At 47.6% G+C, this 22,393-nt stretch overlaps 1 protein-coding gene across 4 annotated transcripts in view; it reads left to right on the top strand.

Annotated features, from left to right (window-relative positions):
- Positions 1-14,041, top strand: part of AMOT (angiomotin) — a 62,541-nt gene extending 48,500 nt beyond the window's left edge. For all 4 annotated transcript variants that reach the window (XM_065846226.2, XM_065846227.2, XM_065846224.2 and 1 more), the window contains exons 8-13: positions 3,298-3,447; positions 4,462-4,652; positions 6,882-7,004; positions 7,674-7,906; positions 8,743-8,967; positions 9,953-14,041. In XM_065846226.2, coding sequence (XP_065702298.1) covers positions 3,298-3,447; positions 4,462-4,652; positions 6,882-7,004; positions 7,674-7,906; positions 8,743-8,967; positions 9,953-10,053 — 1,023 coding nt within the window. In that variant the 3' untranslated portion in view covers positions 10,054-14,041. The remainder of the gene's footprint in view (positions 1-3,297; positions 3,448-4,461; positions 4,653-6,881; positions 7,005-7,673; positions 7,907-8,742; positions 8,968-9,952) is intronic.
- Positions 14,042-22,393: the final 8,352 nt, after the last annotated feature.

The following is a 22,393-nucleotide window of genomic DNA, read 5'->3' as shown; positions in this document are numbered from 1 at the left end:
CTGAGCAGCCAGTTTTTGTTCTTTGCTGGGAGAGAGTGGGGAATCCATGGCAAACGACCAAGAACAAGCCTCAGCACGCTGCCTTTTCTTTTCCTCCCGGCTCACTCATGTCCGCAGCACCCTGGCAATACTCGGGAAACTGTTTCCAATTCCTGGCTTAGGAAAACACGATCAGACTCTCGTTCTATGGTAATGAAATCCCTCTGTGCTTGGAGGAATTATTCCTGGTCCTCTTCACATTCAGAGGACAGATCGAAAGATCAGAAAGATTTATAAAGGAAGTAGGCTACCTCTCCTGGAGTATCCTGGGTCACAGAAGGGTAAGTTGTTCCTCACAGATACTGGGAATTAATGGCACTGTCACAATACACGGTTGGTTGACTGAGTGCAGGGAGTGCGTGAACTGAAACAGCCTTATATATAAATGATAATTGTGTCAAAAGACACATGAGGAAGGCTGAGTTGTCTGGAGCACAGACCTGCCTTTAAAACTTACTGAACATCTGCGTTCCAAAAGAACCGAACGTGATCTGAGGGATTCCTGAATTAATTCTGGTTTTAAACCACTAAAAAAAAAAACAAAAAAAAAAAACGAAAAAACAACACACGCAAACCCCACATTTTCTAACATTCCTCATTCTTCCTGATGCTGGCAGGTGAAGGGAAAAGAAGCGCTGGTTGTGAAAAGGCACTGAAGAAGGCGTGCGGGTGGCGTGGGGCCGGTGCGGGTGGCGTGGGCCTGGTGCGGGTGGCGTGGGGCCGGTGCGGGTGGCGTGGGGCCGGTGCGGGTGGCGTGGGGCCGGTGCGGGGGGCGTGGGGCCGGTGCGGGTGGCGTGGTGGGGCCGGTGCGGGTGGCGTGGGGCCGGTGCGGGTGGCGTGGTGGGGCCGGTGCGGGTGGCGTGGGGCCGGTGCGGGTGGCGTGGTGGGGCCGGTGCGGGGGGCGTGGGGCCGGTGCGGGTGGCGTGGGGCCGGTGCGGGTGGCGTGGGGCCGGTGCGTGTGCGGGCAGCGCTGGCAAGTTGGGCAACGGCTGGTGTTGCAACATCTCACCTGCAGGTTCAGCTGACGGGAGCGCTTTCAAAGGGAATGTTGCCGTGGAATTTCTGTGTCCTCATTATTTTCTTGGCTGGGCTCTTGGCATTCTTTGAATGCAGGCCAAGAAGTTAATCCGCACATACGCATATTCAAGTTTGCTAATTAGGAAACTAGAAAAATGTTGTCAGTGGCTGCGTTTTGCAAAGAGAGCTTTCCATGTGTGTTGGAAAGCCTTTCGGAAATTTGCATGCTTCGTGGTAGGTAATAAGAGACAAAATGTCTGTTCTTCCTTCCTTTTTATAGAGAAGAGTGGAGGAGGAGAGCAGATTTTGAAGAGGTTATTATTCAGTTTGATGCATATTTCACTGTGAGCAAATTTATTAGGTTGGTCCTTCCTCTTGTCCAGGTCAGTAAGCTCATGTGCAAAACGAAGGTACCGAGTGCTCTCCATTTCTAGGTTCTGCTGCTGACTCATAGTTGATCATTTTTGGCTCGTTACAGAACTACTGTGAGCTGCTGTTAATCTAAATATAAAACTAGTGCATTAATAGATACTTTATTAGCATCTGAGAAAGCTTAGATAAGTGTTATTAAGCACTACGGTCTGGGATAAAAAGTTCTATTAAGTATAACCTAGTGGAATATTAAGTTGTTTTAAAATGTTCTTGGCTCTCCCATTCCAAGCAAGCTTGAAATTTTGAGCAATCAAAGAATAAAAAATACCCTTCTACCGTACATGTGCCGGTGGGAAGGCCTTTGGCTGCGTTACTCACTATTTACTGTAACTTTTATTATAAAATAAAAATAAATACCTCTAGGACAGCAACATCCATGCTGTGAGATTAGGTGCCTGCTGACTTTACAAAGAGAAGAAGAGGATACCGTATGTGGGATTAATAGTGTCTGGGGATATTTTTCTCTTTGCTGTTCCCATTGCAGTCTCTGCATTGCCTCAAGAACAGGAGTGCGAAAGGGGAAAATTTTGAAGAAACACATGATAAAGCCCTTTTGGAAGGACGGTGCGATGTGGGAACGGCTCGCGTTGCTCACATCAGAGCCCAGCGAGCCCCATGTCCTGTCCCTGCCGAAACCTACAGCAGGTTCCTAGGGAACGCTATCAGAATGGGGCCAACAAATGGCAATAGTTTGCCGGAATACTTTCCGCTTCCAAGAAGGACTTCCTGAGCCAAAAGTGGTGTCTTTTGTCTTTAATATCCCTCAGTGGACTTTTCTTCCATGAAGCTGGAGAGTAGCTCTTTGAACTCGCATAAGGGAGTCTGTGTTTTGCATTGTGGTGCTTCTCTAGACTTTGGCTCTGGCTGTTAGGAAAAGTTTCCTTCCTCCTGTGCTTTTTGTATTTCAGGGTTCCTGACAATCAGCTAGAAAAGCAATGCCCCAGCTTTGCCGCAGAAGGCCAGCGTATTGTGATTGTTAGCGTTTTCCTTAACAGAAAATTATGTCCATAGGTGTGAAGTATTCTATATATTAGAATAGAGTTGAGCCCTGGGGGTGTTCTTGGTTTTAATTCATATTTTAGTTTGGTTTTCTGCCTGAACTGTGGGTTAACCTTGCTAAGGCAGTTATTGGAGGTCTCGGCGTTTGCGTTGGGGCAGGATGGAGCTCGGTCTGCAGGTGGGCGATGGAGGATGGCGGAAGGGTCGAGGCAGGGGATGGAGCAAGACCTGAGCCCAGACAACCACGAGGAACTCAAATAAACCTGACTGCAGCGTGGAGAGAGCACAGGCCGTGTCCAGGCTCTGCGTCGAGCCTATTAATTGTTTTATTGTTATGGGACTGGAATAGGATCCTGCAAGTTTTGATTCAGTTTCTGTTTAATCTCATCAAAACCTTGCCAGGAATTTTCAATATTGCACTGAAAAGCATTCCCTCCTTGTGGACCAGCTCTAAACTCTGCTTTTGCTACAGTTACCTTGGTAACGTGTCGAGTCACTGAAACACTCTCTGTTATGAAACCAGATGCCCCTTCTAGCCCATTGCTGCTCTCAGTTATTTGCAACAGATAATTATCTCAGTTTCCTAATCATTACTATGGGGTCAGTGAGTACAAAAAGAACAAATATACCTAACAGAGATGGGAAAAACCTGTAATATCCTGAGTGTGGAGTCCCGAGCAGGACTTGAAGCTCGCTGACAGCAGTCGCCTGGACACAGCTGGCGATTCTGTGCTCTGCAATGTGCACAAAGCCAGAGGTTCACTTGTTCTCGTTATTTAACCTACTGTACATTTTCTTCCTTTGTTTCAGCTCAAGAAGAAGCAGGTCTACGTCGAGAAGGTGGAGAAGATGCAGCAGGCCCTGGTGCAGCTGCAGGCAGCGTGTGAGAAACGGGAGCAGCTGGAGCACCGGCTGCGGACCCGGCTGGAGCGGGAGCTGGAATCTCTCCGCATGCAGCAGGTACCCGCCAGTTCCCTGGGCCACACCAGGTCTCTTATAGGACTGTACACTGTACCCCCCACCACACGTGAAGAGAAGGGCAGGGTTTTTTATTTCCACCTTGTAAAATTGCTGATTTTTTCTAGAATCATGGATTCGCTCGCCATTGTATTGTTTTTATTTGATGTAATTCTTCCATTCCAAGCAGACTATTTAGATAAGAGAGCAAGAGGCGATCCATCGCTTGGCAAGATTCAGACGTAGCCATGTAGACAGATGGTGTTCTATCTTTAAGTAACCTGGTTCTGTTTACTTTTAAATTATTTTTAAAAATATTGTTCACGGTTTGAGATTTTGTATAAAATTCATTAACAACTGGCCTGAAAAGAGACCCTTGAAGAAACTTGAGCATTTTAAAAGCCAAACCAAAGCAGCAAAACCAATCCTATAAATGCAGTTGATGGAAACAGATGGGAGCTTCACATAGAGTATATTCTTATGATTGTAACATGAGTCTTTTTCAGTGAAAAGAATGAATGGGAAGTAGATTGTGCATGGTGTTCTGAACTGGATATGAAGTTTTAGATTTATTTCAACCTATGTCAAACATAGGTGAACTGTCAGGCTTGTACATGTTACTGGAAATAGGATGCAGGCCTGTGTTCTAAATCACATTTAGTTTCAGGTTGTGTTTATCCCCCAACTTCTACCTCTGCATGGGAATGGATACTTAAATCTTAATTGCGTTTTTGTATTGGCTTTAGTAGGAGTTACAATAATTGGATGAACTTCTCTGTGTTCCCTTTGGAAGATCAGGTACTCTGAACTCCACAGTTTTTGACATTGGGCCTGAGTCAAGACAAAAAAATAGCTTTCTTGTCATGGTTAAGAGTTCTGAACTGAACATAAAATAGCTTGTCTGCCCAATGTATTTGCTTTTTTTTAATTTCTAAGTGCAATGTCCTGCCCACCCGATGAGACTTCCATACAAAACTGGGCTTTTTTTCTTCTTCTTTTCCTGCTTTTGGAAACCAGCGCCAGGGGACATCCCAGACTGCCAATGTCTCAGAGTACAATGCCACGGCGCTTATGGAACTCCTGCGGGAGAAGGAAGAGAGGATTCTTGCTCTGGAAGCTGACATGACCAAGTGGGAACAGAAGTACCTGGAGGAGAGTGTGATGAGGCAGTTTGCTTTGGATGCAGCTGCAACTGTGGCTGCTCAGAGGTAAATGACACTTTTCATAGTACAGAGATTATTTTCTTTCTCCAGCTGAATGTCGTGTTTCCCCCCAGGGAATGTTGTCGTGCCACCCTCCCGTGGTACCTTGTCTTGCGGTCTGAATGGCCTCTCAGACTTCTGGATGCAAGTGGAGCTTGGCTGCTTTTCCTGGGAGCTGTGCAATTGCCAGCAATTAGAAGCTTTTTTCCAGGAGAAGATTCCTGCACACACAGGAGCCATATTTAACACTAGAATTGTGCTGAGCCGTTTCTAGAAGCCTTTGATTCGAGAATAGGTGTCTGAGAAGGGCTTTTTAACATTTTTCTTAAACAGGAATCAGTCCTCACTGAAGTCATGTGAGATGGGGTGAGCTTGGTGATTCACATCATTCACCCTGAATGGTTTACTTGTTCTCCAGAACGCTTTTGCAAATTACTTTGTGGTATTGTCCTCAACACGGTTACTAACCAGAAACATCTGCTAGGAGATTCTGCTCCAGCCGTTCTGCTGTGTACGGTGTGCACTGCTCGTGGGGAGAGCGTCTGAAATTGGGTAGCAAGCTCGCATTCCAACACAACGATACAGAAACACTTATTGTGGCTGTAAATAGGCCCAAGTGCTTCAGCGAGTTGGTAAACAAGAGCTATTATTGGAATGCAGCTCTTCAGCTTAAGGTATTGCTTACATATCATTTCATTGCTCACTAGTTTCTGATTCTTGGTGGCAGGTTTTATTTTAGATTGTTTCGTGAACCAGATTAAATAGGGATGTTATCACAACTGGCTTCCTAGCTCATAAGATCATGCTAGAATCACAGGGTGAAATTGCAGATCTGCTGTGTTAGTGTTTAAAGACTTATCTTATCTTGCTCCAGAAGCAGGCTGTTATTTTAGGGGATTGATGCTTCTTGTGCACTGTTTTCCGCCTCCCCAGAGACTCTTTAAAGACTCTTGCTACTGCTTGTCCATAGAGGCCACAGTATATTTTCAGCGTGCGCTGATAAGTAGGGGTCTGGTCTATTGTTTATCATGGAATTAGTGTGGACTTGTTCGGCTTGTTCAGGTTTTGTTAAATGAACAAGAGCGCCTTCCAGTCAGAAAAGAGCCAACCTTTGTTTTTCCATTTCCTTCTAGCTGCTTCTCCCCTAAAACAGAGTATTCGTTAGTGTCAATACTTCTGCAAGTTATACACAGTTGGCACCTCCTTCAAAAATACAGGTTGTGAGGGATTTCACTAATTTCAGCCGTAACCTCATCTGTACTGTGCACACATTTCTTGCCCTCTTCTCTGATAGTGGAACGTAGCGTCCCTCAGGGAGCTGAGGTTGCAGGAAAGATGGTTCACAGCGCAGGCAGGAACTGCGTCAGCTTGGGTTTCTTTGATGAGTGACCTTCTTATGCCCTTCACATTGGTGCTTTGCTGTTCCTGATCCCAACTTCTGCGGAGTTAAAAGTGCATTTTCCAGGCAGTCCTTAGACCCGCTGGGCCTGAGAGAACAGATTTCTGATTACAATGAATTGGTAACTCCACGCTTTTTGTGTGTTTGTTTTCTAATTATGTTAATGCATAGCTATGTCACTATAATGCTCTTAATGAGTCATCCAGTGGTACGGAGTGTAGCACGGTGACTTTGTTCTGACTGAACAGCAACAGGTAGAATGAAATATTTGTTATGTTTTGGTTAGTGGACTGAACAACTATCACAGTCGTAATATCAGGCACTATATGGAATCAGTCGAAAACTGTTTCCAACCCACTCCAGGTGTTTTGGACCAAGCCGCTTAGGATTGCTGAAGAAACTTCCATGCCCAGTTCCCTTCAATACTCGCATTCCCCGTATGATGCTGTTGGAAGGGGAAAGGAAAAAGCTTTATATCTGAAGCGAAGTTTGTGCCATTTCAGTTGAAGAAAAGTGCCAAGTGCTCTATACCGTCCTCCTCCCTCCCCATGTCCTTGGATGTGCCTCATTGATCAGTTTACCATAGTACAGTGAATCAATCAGATTATAGGCTGGCCTGAGATGGACCGCAGATTGACTATTGTTATAATGACTTGTGTATTTTTTTTAAACCTTCTTTCTTTAAGACTGGAAGTTGGATTTTTGGAAGACACTGAGCAAGCTAAAACTCTAAAAAGTGGATATTCTTGCTTGTTACTTTTGAGCAAGAATTTTGTGCTGCTGAGGAAAGCAGCAAACTTAGCTGGTTCCTCATCTGCTCTGCTGCTCGTTCGCAGGGACACGACGGTGATCAGCCACTCGCCCAACCCCAGCTACGACACCTCGCTGGAAGCTCGCATTCAGAAGGAGGAGGAAGAGATCCTGCTTGCCAACAGGAGGTGTCTCGACATGGAGGGAAGGTAAGATGCAATTTGGTCCTATCTGGCTTCTTTAGGACAGGGATTTTGAATTAATTGTTTGGGTAGACGCCTCAGAACCAGAAATTCTTGTGTTTTCACTGGTAGCAATGACATGAGATGCCAGACGCTCATTCAGCCAAGGAAGTATCTACATAACACTCAAAACCTGTCTTGGTACCGAGGGCTAATGCAGAAAAGTCTTGTCTTAGATTTTTTGCATCTAGCTTGTTCTACTTCTCTCTTTAGGGCATCTTCATCAGACCTCAGGCTCCGGCCACCTCTTGACAGTCCCACAGAACTGTTTTCCCTGGGGTTAGGTCCAGTACAAACTCCCCAAAGCGTGTTAATACTCATCTTTTTGTTGGTCTCATGTCCTTCATGTAACTCTCAGCTTTGTCTCAAAGCCCCTTCTGTGGCTGTTTGGAGCAGCTTCCAACAGCCAAGGGTGAGTGGGTATCTCAGTGCCGCTCTCTCATGCATGCGTGCAGAAAATCTCATGCGTGATCTGCTCTGGCAGGCTGGTGAGCACCCAGTAAGTTCCATAGCATCCTGTCTGTGCCTCCCCAAATGCCCACGGGAGTCCTAGTCACAGCCACGGGGGCACTGAGAACCTCATCCCAAGGAGACAGGAGCACAGGTACATTGTTTTTCTTTGCACTTTTCAAAAAGGATCAAGACTCTGCACGCTCAGATCATCGAGAAGGATGCCATGATCAAAGTCCTGCAGCAGCGCTCCCGCAAGGAGCCGGGTAAGACAGACCAGCTCTCCTCGATGAGACCCGCCAAGTCGCTGATGTCGATATCGAACGCTGGCTCGGGCTTGCTGTCCCACTCGTCCACGCTGAGCAGCACCCCCATCCTGGAGGAGAAGAGGGAAGACAAGAGCTGGAAAGGCAGCCTAGGTAATTTTTAAATAGCAGTGGCAATTCAGATACACGAGTTAGAGGGGAGGCAGGGGCAGCAGAAGGCAGATGATGTCTTGGACAAACAGACCAGCTGGCCCAGCATGCAGTAAAGCTGACTGAAAGCAAGATGGGACCCATTCGGAACAGCTGCTTGTTCTAATCGTTTGCGAAATAGTGACTTCCGAAGTCCAGGCTCTGTCTTTAAAATATGTGAGCATTTATTCCCAATTTGGTACCTGACTTTAAGGATACTTGAGATCTAGTTTTCAGAGTTCTAAGCACTTGCTCTCACTGGGTTGTTACAGCTGTCTGGAGGTGTAAAGTCTCCTTGAATAGGAGCAGAGATACTAATTGCTATCCTGTAGTGTCGTGCCTGCACTAACATGACTTCTGTCTGGAATGGCTCAATGCCACTGTTGAGAGAAAATGGCTTGTGATGAAGCAAATCTTAGATGATTTTTATTCTGCAGGGAGGTTACACCCAAAGGCCCTCCCTGTGAAACTAAAAGACCCTGAAATGTAACTGAAAGCCTGTTGCAGCTGATTTCAGAGTGTGCAGATTTACCCTGCCATAGATGGGCCACTGCTTAGAGACAGGGAAGAAAGGTGTTAGTGCCTGCTTGGGTGTCTTTGCATGCGGGAACGTGAGGATAGTGCTGTTCACTGGGTATTCAGCACCCAGTGGTAAAAGGTGCTATAGGAAGGTAAATTAGCGCTGCCTGCTGAAGCACGGAGCACTTTCCACATCCTGGAGCAGGTACTACAGAGGGGTGCAGGACTACTACCAGTCAGTTTGCTGGGATTGTGAAACTTCTTTCCCTTTTTCCACAAAGGCGTTCTGCTGGGAACAGAATATCGCTCCGAATCCATTCCCTCCACCCCGTCTCCTGTCCTTCCTTCCACACCGCTGCTTTCAGCCCACTCCAAAACAGGCAGCAGAGACTGCAGCACCCAGACTGACCGGGGGAACGAACAGAGCAAAGCTGCGCCTCCCGCTGCAGCGCCCGCACCGGGACGCTTCCCCAGCACCAGCCTGGCCTACGGTGCGGACAAACCAGGTAACAGAGCTCAGCTGCTCTCCCGCTGGAGCCCCTGCTGGACTTACCATCAGTTCTGCTCTGTGGGGCAGGCCCTGCCGTCCCTTTTTCCAGGCAAACTGGGGTTAGTTTTTGTGAGGACAAAGGGGTTCCAGAGGTTTGACAATGTCCTGAGGAGTCTCAAATGCTCTGAACGAAGAAAACCCTTAAGAGTAGTAGCAGAAGCACGGACACACTGAGTAGAGAGGTACAGCAAGGTTTAAGAATTGGAGCAGGTATATGCGAATCCTGGGGTAGTCTCTGAGTCGGTGGCTGCTCTTAAGTAAGTTGTGAGTAGCTTACAGGGTGAACACGGGCTGTAGAAACCAGCCATTGCGTTTTAGTGGGTATTCAAAGCAAAATGGACTCAGATAAGGGGGAAAGAGAAGAAGGAAAGGGAGCTACCAGGATAAAGCTGTACTGTCCCGGTCGTGGGCCCAACTTCAGCGCTGGCTTAAGTAGATCCAGTTGACAGGGACTGTCGCAGAAGCTGAATTTGCTTCCCACAGAGTTCCGAGCTGGCAGCAGCTGCTCATTTTCCAGCCCACTCTGCCAAATCAATGCAGATTACACAACCTTGCCTCTTCTACTTACAGACGCATTACAATTATGTTGTTCTTTATGGAAGAGTATTTGGCTGGTGTGCTGTGCATCTTGCCCCATTGGGTATTGGAGGAGATGGGGGAACAGGTTTTTGTAGTGAAAGTCTACACTGACTACATCGGTTTAAATGCAGTCACTCCGGTTTTGAATACCATTCTGTATCAATGGGAGATACCCAAAGGGAACTGGATAAAATATCTTTATTTGTCTGGCTACATACATGAAGAGTTGCATTTTTTTAAATGAAATAAGGAGTTGTTAGCTGTCTTTTGACCAATTATTTTTAAAATGTTAACGTCATTTTTCTAACCTCATTGAAGTTACAGCTTTGCTTGTCTGTCTCTTGTTTTTCCTCATCACGTAGATGGGCCGCTCTTCCACTCCAGCACTCTCGAAAGAAAAGCCCCTGTTCAGAGCGTGGGCCAGGACCTCCCAGATGGAGAGATGGTCGAATACCTCATCTGAAAAGCCGTACCAGGATCTGAGCTGGGATACCGTAGCAAGAAATTTGTAAAAGACATTTTTATTGGGAAAAAAATGTAGTACCTGAGTAATAAAAGAACACTTAGCTGTTTGCTCTTGTATATTATGTCTCAAAAGTATGGACAGGTTAATTTATAATTTGTTCTAAATTATAAAAAACCCATAACACTTGTTCTTTGAAAGTTTCCCCTTTTATTTTTTAAATACTGGATCTGGTAAAGCCTGGAGAAAAAAACCCAAGAACTTAGGTGCACTACAGCTGATATTTCAGTGTTTTTAAAGTCTCTTAAGCAGAAGTTCCTACTCTCACAGCTGTTGTTTGGATGTCTGGGCATAATGGCCTTGTAAAGATCAGGACTAGGGACTTAGCTGTGAGCGTCTCTTAGTGGTTTCAGAATGCAGGTGTTCGGAGAAGCTTTTGTAAATGGGAGCTGTGATCGAGGGAGATTTCTCTCTACACTTTCTCCTTACCCTCAGTGTAGGAGCTCAGGGTAGGTATTTCACATTCACGGGCTGGAAAGATTTCCAGTTGCAGTGCGGTAACCTTCTTCTTTTTTCTTTTTTCACTTCCCAAATTGTGTTATTTCTTTCTTAAAAAAAAAAAAAAAAGACTCCGGTGATTAATGTCGAATTTCACATTTTTAGTTTCATTGAAAGATTTGCCACACTTTTATACTTAAGTACTTTTTCAATAATTTATACAGTGGATAGTAAATAATATATTGCATTCGTGTTTTACATAAATTAAAAAAGGGGAGCTCACAGACTCAGTCCCGGTCTGTTAGATCGGATTTCTGCCTTTGTAACTTCACTGGCTTTAGTGGACCTACTCCAAATTTACCACAGTGCAAGTGGCAAGCCCTGTTGCTTTTCAGTGTTAACAACTTAATCTGCTGCATCTGCGGAGACCTTTCTCTGGAGGAGCAGATTTTTCTATATTTCAAATACCCTTCTCCTTTTTATGTCACTCCTTGGAGGTACTCGACCCTTTTTCATATAGCAAAGCCTCAGAGGTAGAGCTCTAAAGAGGAGCTCTATGTAAAGATTCAGGTAGCAAATTCTCTCCTTCCAAAACATGTTTTCATCTAAGTGTAGAGAGCAGCTTAAGGAAGGTCCCAGAGGCATTACAGGAGAAAGTTACACATTTAAGTCAGGTTCACTTTCAGTTTCTTGGGAACTAGCACAGATGCATCAGTGCTTTGGTTGCAGGTTCTATAGGGAGATATTAAGACAAATAGAAGTAACTGACTGTTTTTTTGTTACTGTCCTTGCATTTTATTAAAACACTTCACTATTAATTTCTGTTAAAAACTACTTTTTAAATGTGAATGTTAAAATATTTAATTAGCTCATGGTTACGTGTTGGGAACCTGGCTACTCTGGGCTTTCTGTGCAGCGTTAGAGTAGCCAGATTTTCACTTCACCCCAGAAATAAGAAAAATCAGCAATTAATCGTCAAACAGTGAATGTGCTCAGTTCGTACTTAGCTGGCGCTGCTGATGTGGCGTCCGATTGAAGTGGCCTTACCGGTTTAACAGATAAAACACGGATTTCCCACTGGCGGGCTGGGAGGTGAGCGGAGGTGCCTTCTGTCTGCTGCACAGGGGACTCAGCAGTGCCTAAAATCAGCCGCGAGTTGGCTGATAATCGCTTAAAACCCAAGGAAAACACTGCCCACCATTTCGAGCAGTTTTGCCTCTTGTTAGTGTTTTTCAGGCTGTATTCCTAGACCCCCAGAAGTTAGAGGTGGCAAAATACATACGGTAGGATATGAACTAAGCCTAAGTAGCCTGGCTTTACCACTGACGGCTCCAACAGGCAGCGCAAACTCCGATCGCCGCTGCTTCGCACTTGAGAGCTGCACTTTAAGGCTTCGGCTGTCGGTGCCACGTGGGACGTCTTTCTGGACAGCGTGGTAGGTCTTCCCTGAGCCCGTTCTAATCTGCCTGGATTAGTTCTCCACCCTTTTCTAGACAAACTGTTCACAGCTTCTTCATTCCCAGCCCTGAGGATGGCTTAACGTTTATTGCTCTCTGCTTAATTCCACCCTGTTAGGGGAAGTAATGCCCACTTTGGATGATCTGATTTCCTACCCCACAGTTGGAAATGCAGGAGGAGCTTTTCTCATTAGCTCAAGGTGTCCATTTTTCTGCCGTTTCAGCATAATTTTTGCTGTTATGTTCTGTGGTTTGGCTTAGGACGATCATTAAGGAGATCACATGCCATTGAGTGTCTGTGTGAGGGGGGAGAGATGTCTGAGTGCTCTTCTGTTCTTTTAAAGTCAGGAAAAATTCTGTTCCATCTCTACAAGTGCTTCTCAGCGGTAGGAAAGAAGTTTTGCAACCGTAGGGCTTGAGTCACATTAATTCTAAAACATCTGGGAAAATTTGGATCATTTAGAGGCAAAATCTGGTTTAGAAAACGGATTTTCCCTGGTCGATATTAGCTGTTCAGCTGGAATAGGCAAAAGTAATTTGTTTATCCTCCTTGCAGCTCATTGTTTTCAAACTGAATGCCACTGTAATCTATTGTTACAAAGAAAACAAAGACACAGTAGCTTTCTGTGAATAAAATACAGCAACTGCCTCCTCCAGAAATGGAAGCCAGGCGCACTCTGACAGTCCAAGCCGTCGGGATTGCAGGAGCCTTAGCAGTTCTGTGCCCGTGGAAGTAAATCTGGAAGAAGATGGTGCAGTTTTACGTTGGTTAGGTCAGGTTCTTTGCCCTTTTTTGTAGTCTTGATTTCTTCCAAAAGCAAAACCCCCAGAAGTTTTGACGTGGAAGTTTAAGCTCATCTTCCTGTGCCGATGAACCAGGAGCCATCAGGAATGTATTTTCCCTCAAGCTTCCTCAGAGCCATCCTGATGTGAATGTAGAAGAGCTGCTTGCTTTGAGGAGGATGTGTACTATAGCCTTCAGTCGCTCTGTACAGATCTTTATTTTGTTTCTAAACAGAAACTGCTTTAAGGAGACAAACTGCACACCTAGTTCCTTTTCCTTCTGTAGAGCTTATTTCTAGTAGAAACTGATTTTTAACACAATGATTGCAATTACTTTCTTTGCAAACCAAAATTTTAGACTAAGAGTTTTTCTTAAACTCGGGTATTAGAAGCAGAATTGTAGCTTTTATAAAGGAAGCCACATATTCTTCTTTGTAGAGCAAAACAAGAGAATCAAGTTTAGTTACTTTTCCTCTTTCCTCTTGCTGCTTACAGAATGGCCAAACTCACGAGTCCTTCCCGTGGGCAGTTCCGCTGGGGTTGGTGGCTCAGGGACGTCCTGAGACGTGGAGGCTTTTGTTCCCATTGTTAACTTCCAGTAGCTCCTGCCCAGTGACTCCGGTGGGGTCAGAGCTGCACTGTGGGCTCTGGGGACTCGAGCTGCTCCTCAGGGCTCCGCAAAGGGCGGCCAAGGTCTGCGAGTCCGGTCAGGGGCTGCGATTCTTCATGTCTGGCCTCTGTTGGCAAGTTTGTAGAGCGGGGGGCTGAAAACTGGCGCTGCTTCGTTTTTGAGGCTGCGTGAGTGAGGGGACTTGCAGAGTTTTAGGCCAGAAGCGTTTCCCAGGACACCTCCTGCTCCAGGAGCCCACGCCGATGAGCAGCGGTGCGGGAGACGTGTGACAACCTGTGACACCCGGACAGTGAATCCCGGCAACCGTGGCCGATGTGCTTCTTGCATTGCTTACAAAACGGTGGAGAATAACCTTGGTGCAGTCAGGACAAGCAAACCCCGGGGGCAATGTGGTGTTTGTCCCCTCCCCATGGGGGCTGGCACAGGTTAGTCTGGGATTCACTGTCCTCCAGCTGCGGCCCATGGTTTTGCTCCATGGTGGGGTGGGGGGGTCTCTTTTCATGTATTTGTATAGGAACTCTTTTTTTAAAAGCTAGCATTTTTATGTCTAGAAAGTAAAAAGACATTGTAAAATGTAATTGTACTGTATTTATGAAGAAAATACATTTCTTTTCAAAAAGATCCGATTCTAAGTTGTGTTTAGAGTCTGACTTTGACAACCTCATCTCTTGGCCTTTCAGAAGCACTGGAACCCCTGTGGTTTGCTCTTTGCTGTCCAACTGTACCGGGAACCACCTGCCCTGGTTCTCTATGGCGCTGGGTTTGTCCCCAGGAGAGGGGACGCTCAGGACCCCCGTCCTGTGCTTCGGGTGGCCCATGGGTGGAGGAGGAGCTTTGGGGGCAAATGGCTTCAACTTCGCTTCCCTTCCAGCAGGGTCGTGGCCTCAAAGGCGAGAAATGCGCGACTGGTTAGCAGCTTCGCTTTAAGATCCACAACATCGAAGCATAAATTAAAATACGAAAAGTTTGGTATTTCACAACCCTAGAAGATGTGTCAAGAGAATGATCTTTCCTATATAAATCTATATTGAAGTGAATCACGTGGATTGTTTTTCCTCTTTACTTAAACCATGGAGTTTATTTTGCAATTTGTAACAGAGCTGTTTTGTAATTCAGCTGTTGAAACAGCTCTAAAGTCTTTGAAGATTATGGCAGCTTTAATTCTAGGAAAGAAAACAAAGAAGTAAGTGTAAATATGCACTAAGAGATCCTGCAAATGACTATCGTTATGTTTGTAGTTAGCTACAAAAATATTTGGGGTGTTTTTAAAGAATGGATCCTGTGTTTTCAGGTTTTTTCCACTGATTTGGTTGTTTTGCAGTGCATTTTCTTAGTATGAAAACCTTACTGATGGTGAAACAAACCCAATCTTCCCCTTATCTCATCCTCACCGCTGCTTGGCCTCCATCTTTAAGTTCTCGACTCCTAACTCGAGGTTTCGCAGGATGAAATAATTGTCATTCCAGTCTCTTCCCTTAAGCATCACTGCACACAACCCAGCTCACTTCCACACCTTGTCAATAACCAGATGAACAACCCTCCCGTGCCGCGGTGGCCGTGCCGCTCATCTCTTCTTCAACAGCTGGACCGGTTTTCAGCACGTGAGTGACCTGCAGTCCTGTCTTTAATACATCACAGCTTTCAATACACCAACGTGCTTTCTGTTCACATATTGTCGGCGCGTTTTGTTGCCTCCGGTTTATCTTTCCTCCCTCGTCGTGCTCTCGGAGGGAAGGAGCAGGGATTACTGGGGAGCTGGTTGAAAGCCCTCAGCGTTGGTGCGTTTTCGCTGTTGACTTTTGATGTTAAGGTAGTTGTTGCCTCCGCGTTGCCAACGCTGTCATTAATACCAGCCAGCGGTCAGTTTAGCACATACAGCCCTGACACTTTCAGGCCTTTTGATGTTGTTTCTGTAGCTCTCTGTAGAAACAAGGCTAGAAAAAGCCAAAAGAGCTACAGAAGGTTGCTAAGAGCTGCCTTGTTGAACAGAGCAGCTGTGGCCCATGTGCAGAGGGTGTGCGGGGCAGGACGGGCCGGGCAGAACCCGCAGAGGGGAGGCTGGAGCGGGGCACCCAGGAAAGCGGCTCCAGGGAGAGCAGTGAGAAACCACCCAGGGATAACGAAGGTTTTTGTGTCCCCTCGCTGTTCTTGGAAGGTGTTGACCAGCCCGCTGGGACATGAGCATCTACCAGATGGCTGGATGCATCTTGGACACGTGCGTGGTAGAGACATCTCCTGCAGTCCCACCTCCTGCTCCTCCGTGCGTTGAGATGTGGGGCTTAAAAGGGGAGAAAAAGATTCAAGGTTGGTTGTTTTGTAGTTTGTTTGTTTTTCCTCTCAATTGGCTCAGCCTTTAAATGAAAAAGCCCCTTTGCTCCCAAGCCTTACTAAGCGCAGCTTAAGTAGCAGGCAGTTCCCCGACAGTCTCGATGATGGAAGGGAGTTCAAGGGTAACACAGCACCTTGCAAATGTAGCTTAGTCCTGCGTGTTGCGCTGCCAGTGGCATTGTTTTATTTATTGTAAACCATTGCCTATCATCGCTTTTAAGCACCTATGAAGTACAGCAAAATTCCATCATGACACAGGACGTTTCTAGAGACAGCTCTCTGCCTCCCTTTTCTGCCCCCAAGACAAAATCGGAGCATTTTAAATATTCTGGAACATTTATCTGAATGTTGTAAGAAAGAGTAATATAAAAGGCAGCAAAAGACTGGCCTCGTAAAGGGGGCTTTAAAGTGATATTTAGATACGGTGACACGATTGAATGAGATAGATATTCTTCACTTCGTATTTTGGAGGTGAACTTTAGAGGAAAATTTTCATTTTTGCCAAGAAGAGTACTAACCTTTAAAATATAAGACCTTTATGCGTATATACTTATAAATACATACACGATATGAAAGCTGGTAATTTTGAGAACCTCGTTGTACCAGATGAATTTTTTCTTTCCTTTCTGCTCATTTTTAAACACAAATTATCAATTTGCAGCTTCTTTATTTGTCTACCTTTCTGTTGCTGCATTATAGAACTAGGAAATAAGGCAACGCTCCAGTCTGCAGCATTTCAGTTCTGTACTTCGGCGTTTAGGGGGTGGTTTGGTTACCTTTGCCTGACGGGCCAAAGCACAAGAGGACCAGAGGGGGATTTGCTGTTGTCACTGAGCACGACTCGGCTCCATCCTGGCTGAGCCGCGGTGCCTCGGGCCAGGGGATCCGCAGCACGCGGCCGTTGGCCTCAGTAGGTTTCAGTGTTAACAGGACTCACTTTGGCTGCTTTTTTGCTCCGCTGCAGGCGCCCGGCGCAGACTGGGGCTGGACTGCTTCCATTTGGTTCTCATGTTGGACGGCATCGCATTCAGATCATGAGAGCTGGCATCAATTTTTATTAAATTACCGTTTTCGGAGGTTGGGGAGAAGAAGCGGCGCACTGGGGCTGCCCAGGGCTGAGCCAGCGCCCACCAGCTGGCAGCGATGCTCCACGGACCCAGCCCTGTGGGACCCAGCCCTTTCTTCACCTCCAAACACCGAGGGCTATTTTGTTCCCTTTGTTTGAAGGGCTTTGGGTTTCTGTGGCCGCCCTGCGGGAGAAGCTGGTCCCAGTTTGGGGAGAGGAACGCTTCTGCCCATTTCCCTGCTTGCGAAAGCTCCCAGCGTGACTCCCGGCAGCTCCTGAGCTGCGTTTGTGCTCCCTGCCCGCCTGGCCAGCTCAGCCCCGGCCCCGGAGCTGCCTGCAGCACAAGGGAGAAGAAACCACAAGCGTTTTCTTCCTGGAGCCAACAAGCATCAAAGGGGCAACCTCTGGCGAGGGCTGCGCGACCGCTGTGTCTGGCATCTACTCCGGGAGCGCGTCCCTTCAGACCTCCTGCTCCGGGAAAGAAAGCCTCTGGAAATGTGGTAGGTCAGTTGATGGGTTTGTTTTTCCAGATAAGCTTTCATCTTCATTCAGCTCATTCCCATCCCCTTGCCTTCCCCACACAGAGCTGAGAGCAGCCCAGACCCTTTCATCATCCAGAGCTTTCCTAGAGGGAAATACTTACCCTTGCGATTCCGCTCTGTGATTAAATCCCAAATTGATGCGAAGACCACAGTGCTGAGCAAGCGGGAGGGAGGGAGCTGGTGGTCAAGCATCTCCGCTGCTTTCCAACCTGCAGCATCGCATTTGGGGCTGGGGGAGGCTACCGGGTCTCCTTCCGGGGTTAATCAGGCAGCGAAACAAAACCTTCCCATCACAAGTCATTTACAGAGAGCAGGACCATGGTTTGCACAAGCTTGATTTTTTATTTTAATGCTGAGAAGTCTCAGGAATGGCCCTTTTTGGGTGGGGTTGGAAGAGCAGTGTCTGCCCCACCGCAGGTCCCGTCTCCCCCGCCAGGGACAGCTGGGAGGGCACCGGGGGCTTGGAAAAAGAGAAAACAGAAAGACTGGGAATTGCTTAATTAGAAACAGTTTTCTCCTTTAATGTTCTGCAATTACTTTGAGGTCAGTAGAATTATTAGTACTATTAATCACTGAATTTCCAGAGAACTAAAGTTAATAGTACCATAATTGGGGCATACCATACAGCAGTAATTGCTACGTGCCAGCAGGCACCTAATTAAGTCTTCCAGCCCTTCTCTCTAGACAGATCTTATTTCTTCTAAGTCTGTGCTGCGGATAACTGGGCCACAGAGGGTTAAAAATTGGGGTAAGCACAGCAGGAGCTGCGTGGAGGCCGAGGCTTTCCAGGACCCTGCCGGTCACATCTCGGGCCACTTGCCTTCGGGTGGCTTTGGTGTGTGTCCCAAGGCGGGCAAGGAGAGGTGCCCTCTGCCTGAGGTCCATCGGGCAGACCCAGGCCGAGGCGCTGCTGGTTTGGTCCAGGTCAGGCTGGGAGGAAGCTTTTCTGTCCGGCTTTGCCGCTTCGTGAGGTTGTTATGGCTCTACCTGCAGAGCGTGAAGTGGGTTTAGACAGTGAATGATTGCCCTGCTGCGGGTGAAAGGCGCCTTTCAGTGATCAGGGGTGAAGCAGAGTGGCTTGCAGGATACTGAAGTGAGGGATCTCCCCATCCTTCCTTGGAGAGAGGGTTTCTTCTGGATTTGATAATCCTCAACGCGTCTCTCAGCAGCAGAGGAGACCCTCAGCTCCAGCCCCTTACTCACATACCAGCATCCACTGCAGACGCTACAGCCCGATGCACCCTGGTGCTGGGATGGGTGAACTCTTGGGGTGCTGTGGGGCAAAGAACCAAAAGAAACGAAGAATGGAATAGAATAGAATAGAATAGAATAGAATAGAATAGAATAGAATAGAATAGAATAGAATAGAATAGAATAGAATAGAATAGAATAGAATAGAATAGAATAGAATAGAATAGAATAGAATAGAATACAGGTATATTCACCAATCCATCTCTCGGACTCTGGCAACACAGTGAGCTCAGGGTTAAGATGAAGGGTGAGCACCCACAGAGCCCGGGGTGGTGGGACAGACACAAAAAGTTGGTGGCAACCCTTTCAACGTCCTCCATAGCAGCTTGTCCAACTCCTTCTACACGTTGACGCCAGCGTGTTTCCAGGAATTTGAGAACCTCATGAAAATGTTTGCATCCTAACTCTAGAAGGAAATAATAATTGCAACATAAGTGCGTTAGTGCCAGCTGCAAATTACCCGGGAGTGGAAACTGAGCAGGTCAAAGCTAAGTAAACAACACGGATTAAAGATGCAACAGCTGGCCTGGCCATGCGCTACAGGTGAAACTCAGGTTTAACCTGCAGAGTGAAAATAGCTGTAGGTTTCTTGTGGGTAGCATCTGCTCCCCCATGTACAGCCCCGAATGAATGAATGAATGCTGCCGAGTGGCACCCTGCAGTGACAAACCTGAACCCAAATGTAGCCCATCCCACAGCCTGTTAAGATAATGAGACCTAAATGCCTGTTTTCTTTCAAATGCCTGGTGCAGTGAGCACAAGCAGCTGTGCCACCTCCACTTGTGCCCAGCGGTTTGGTGGCTTAACCCTCAAATTCTGCTGCTGAGTCTTTAAAAAAAAGGCACCCCAGGCATGGATGGAATAAAAGCACTTTATGGAGGAACTGAGCAGATCAGACTTGAACCGACTGTGCTTCACATGTGCAGGGAAAGGCTTCAAGGCCAATATATATATTTATTCTTTACCATTATAAAGCAGGGGTTCCCGCTGCCTGAGCAAGGCGCTGCCAGCAAGGCGATGCTCTGCCTGCTCCTCCTTGTGCCAGCACAACGTGCTGCTCAGCCCGGCGCCCTCCTTCGCAGGGCAGGTGTGTGGATGGGCGTTAGGCAGCTTTCAGTCATTGGATCAGCGAAAAAGCACATTTTGCAGTGTCCACCCCAGCCCGAGCTGGGATAGGTCACCCCAAGGGCCCCAGAGCCGTGGTGCTGGGGACACGTGGCTGGAGAGTCCCGCTGCACCTGCCCGGCCTTGTTCTCTTTAAACGTGACGGAGTGGAGAAATGAAACCATATGTTTGGGGAGGCTGGGGACGGATTCCAGGAAAAGTTTCGTTCTGGGTTAACGTTAAACATTTCACTGGCGCTTTGTCTCCATGTGTGTGGTGTTGGTCTTTGTTTCGAGTGGGCCGTCGCAGCTATCGCAGCACTGGAAGTAAATAAACCCCAATGAAGGCTTTGAGCAGCTTCCACAGCTGAATTCAACCTCTCATCTCTTTTTTTTTCCCTTTTCCATTGGGGAAAAAAGCACTGTTTATCTTCGAGGTGCAGAGCTGTGCCTAAATCATCTCTATTTTTGAAATTGCAGTGGGTTTTAAGTCTAACCCCAAATTTCACTGGAGAGCTTAGGTAGTAAAGTTTCCCAAGGTCTGTGAGGCGGGAGCCCTCCGGGAGCAGAGATGTCCCTGGAAAGTCCTTGTGTCCTGGTGGGGCTGGGGTGTACGTGGCCCTGGGGTGGGGGCAGCACAGCCGGGGGGTCCTGCCCAGCACATTGTGCAAAAATAAAAGCAAAGCGTTATTTAGAATGAAATCTCCTGCCTGGTGAGAGGTGATATAAAAAGCGGCTGCACTTCCAAAACAAGGCATTTCTGGCTGATCCAGAGCACCATTACCAGGGGCTGGCTTACCTCCTGTTGTCGTTTGTCTACACTTAGGTGTTCCTCTGGCTTCGCATCACTTCTGCTCCTCCTCAGAACCCCCCCTCCCCTTTCCTCTGGTTTTGCTGTACTTATAAAAAATGCCAATATTTCCCATTTTTCAGGTTCCCACCTTGGGTTTCCTCCCCAAGCCACAGGCTCCGCTCCTGCACCCCGCTTTCTGCTGGCGCTTCTGCTTCACCCGCCCTGGGCCGGGTCCCCGTGTCCCTCTCGACGGATGCAGCAGCACAAATTTCACCTTGACTGCAGCTGTTGGTGCCTCTCTGGGTAAGTGCGTGCCTTCCAAGCCAGGACTTGGCTGCTCTGAGGCAGAGTGGATGCTGGAGCCGACCCCACATTTTGGAAAGCACCATTTATTCCAAAGAAGCTCAAGCAAAACACTGAAGTTTAGCAGCAGCGCCGGGGCTTGCAAGGGTATTTCTACCTGCAGCTCGGCACAACTGCTAATACCTGCAGCAAGAAACACAAAGGAACTGACTGCTGACTTTCATAGACTTTAAAAAGACTTTAAAAGATCAGTACTTCGTGCGTCATAAACATACTGGATGAGAGGCATGTCTCATTTATCACCTAAATAGCACTGCGAGTGTCCACTCTGTGCTGTGGGCTGGATCCCGGCACTGGTGATGGACAGTGCTGTCAGCACAGGCCATAAACAGATCAATAAGAAAATGCAGCCCAGGGGGCAGGAGTTGTGACAAGGCAGCCATGGTTTCAAAAACTTGCTGAGACACTTATTAAATTCATTTGTGCTGCTGAAAACAATTGGTGCCTTGTTGGGTTACACCTAGATGCAACATATTGGTCTGAAATAGTCATGAAGCACGATGCTGCCCCAGGAGAGCAGCTGGGGCTCTATTGGAAGACCAAGAAGCAGGGAAATCTACAATGCAATTAACTTAAAAAACAAAACAAACAAACAAACCAAAACCTTGCACCCTTCCCTCACTGAGCACATCAAAACCTGGGCACGGGCAGCAAGACAGACAGCAGGAGGACGGATGCAGGTTTGCCCCAGCATCACAAAAGAAGTTTTACAAGTCATGCAATACTAAAATGATGCATTTTGGGTGTTGCATCTTGGCAACCTGATCTTTTTTGGGAGCATTTTTGCACTTTGCCATCTCATGCAGCAGAGCCCACAAGCCAGGCCTGGGCAGAGGTGTTAACCTGCACTATGCGGCCATGGCTTGGGAGCAGGCGCAAGAGCATCCCTGCTACCGGGCACACGGGCTGCATCACCCAGGCTCGTACCAGTGTGTCTCTTCCCTGCAGCTCTTTGTGCCCACCAGGGGGGCTCCCAAATCCAGCCGGATTCCCTTTGTCCTTTCCCCATCCGACCTGGTACAGCCTCAAGCCAGCGCCTTTGCTGTGCCGCGGTGCTCGGAGGGGGAGAGCACCAGCTTGGGGTGGGTTTCGTGGGGCACCACGGCCACCTCCAGCCTCGCAGGGAGCCACCCGTGTCACCCCAGCCGGCTGCTGTGTTGAGGCCGCTCATTTCTCCAAAGCCTCTAGATGGCAATCGCTCGCAGCTCTGCGCTTCGTCCCGGTGCTGACACCGCTGGGGAGGCTGAGCCGTATGGAGCTGCTTGGGAAGGAATAGCGCTTTGAGCGCGGTGTTATTTCTCAGCACCCTTTTTGTGTTGCCGCCTGCTACTTTGCCATGCATGGGGGGTACAGCACCTCCCCACCACTGGAGCAGCTCTCCTGGGGACGCGGCTCCTGCCTTGGGCTTGGGGAGCAAGGAGCAGGAGGGCAAACCGGAGAGTGCCCCCAGGCCACCCAGTGTCCCCAATGTCTCTATTCCCCTCACTCCCCCCAATCCCTGCAGTCCAAGAGATGGCAGAGTGCA

Source organism: Patagioenas fasciata, chromosome 11 (assembly GCF_037038585.1).
Source record: "Patagioenas fasciata isolate bPatFas1 chromosome 11, bPatFas1.hap1, whole genome shotgun sequence".
NCBI lineage: Eukaryota > Metazoa > Chordata > Aves > Columbiformes > Columbidae > Patagioenas > Patagioenas fasciata.
The sequence above is the reverse complement of the archived record's forward strand: the minus strand, read 5'-3'. Positions and strand labels throughout refer to the sequence as shown.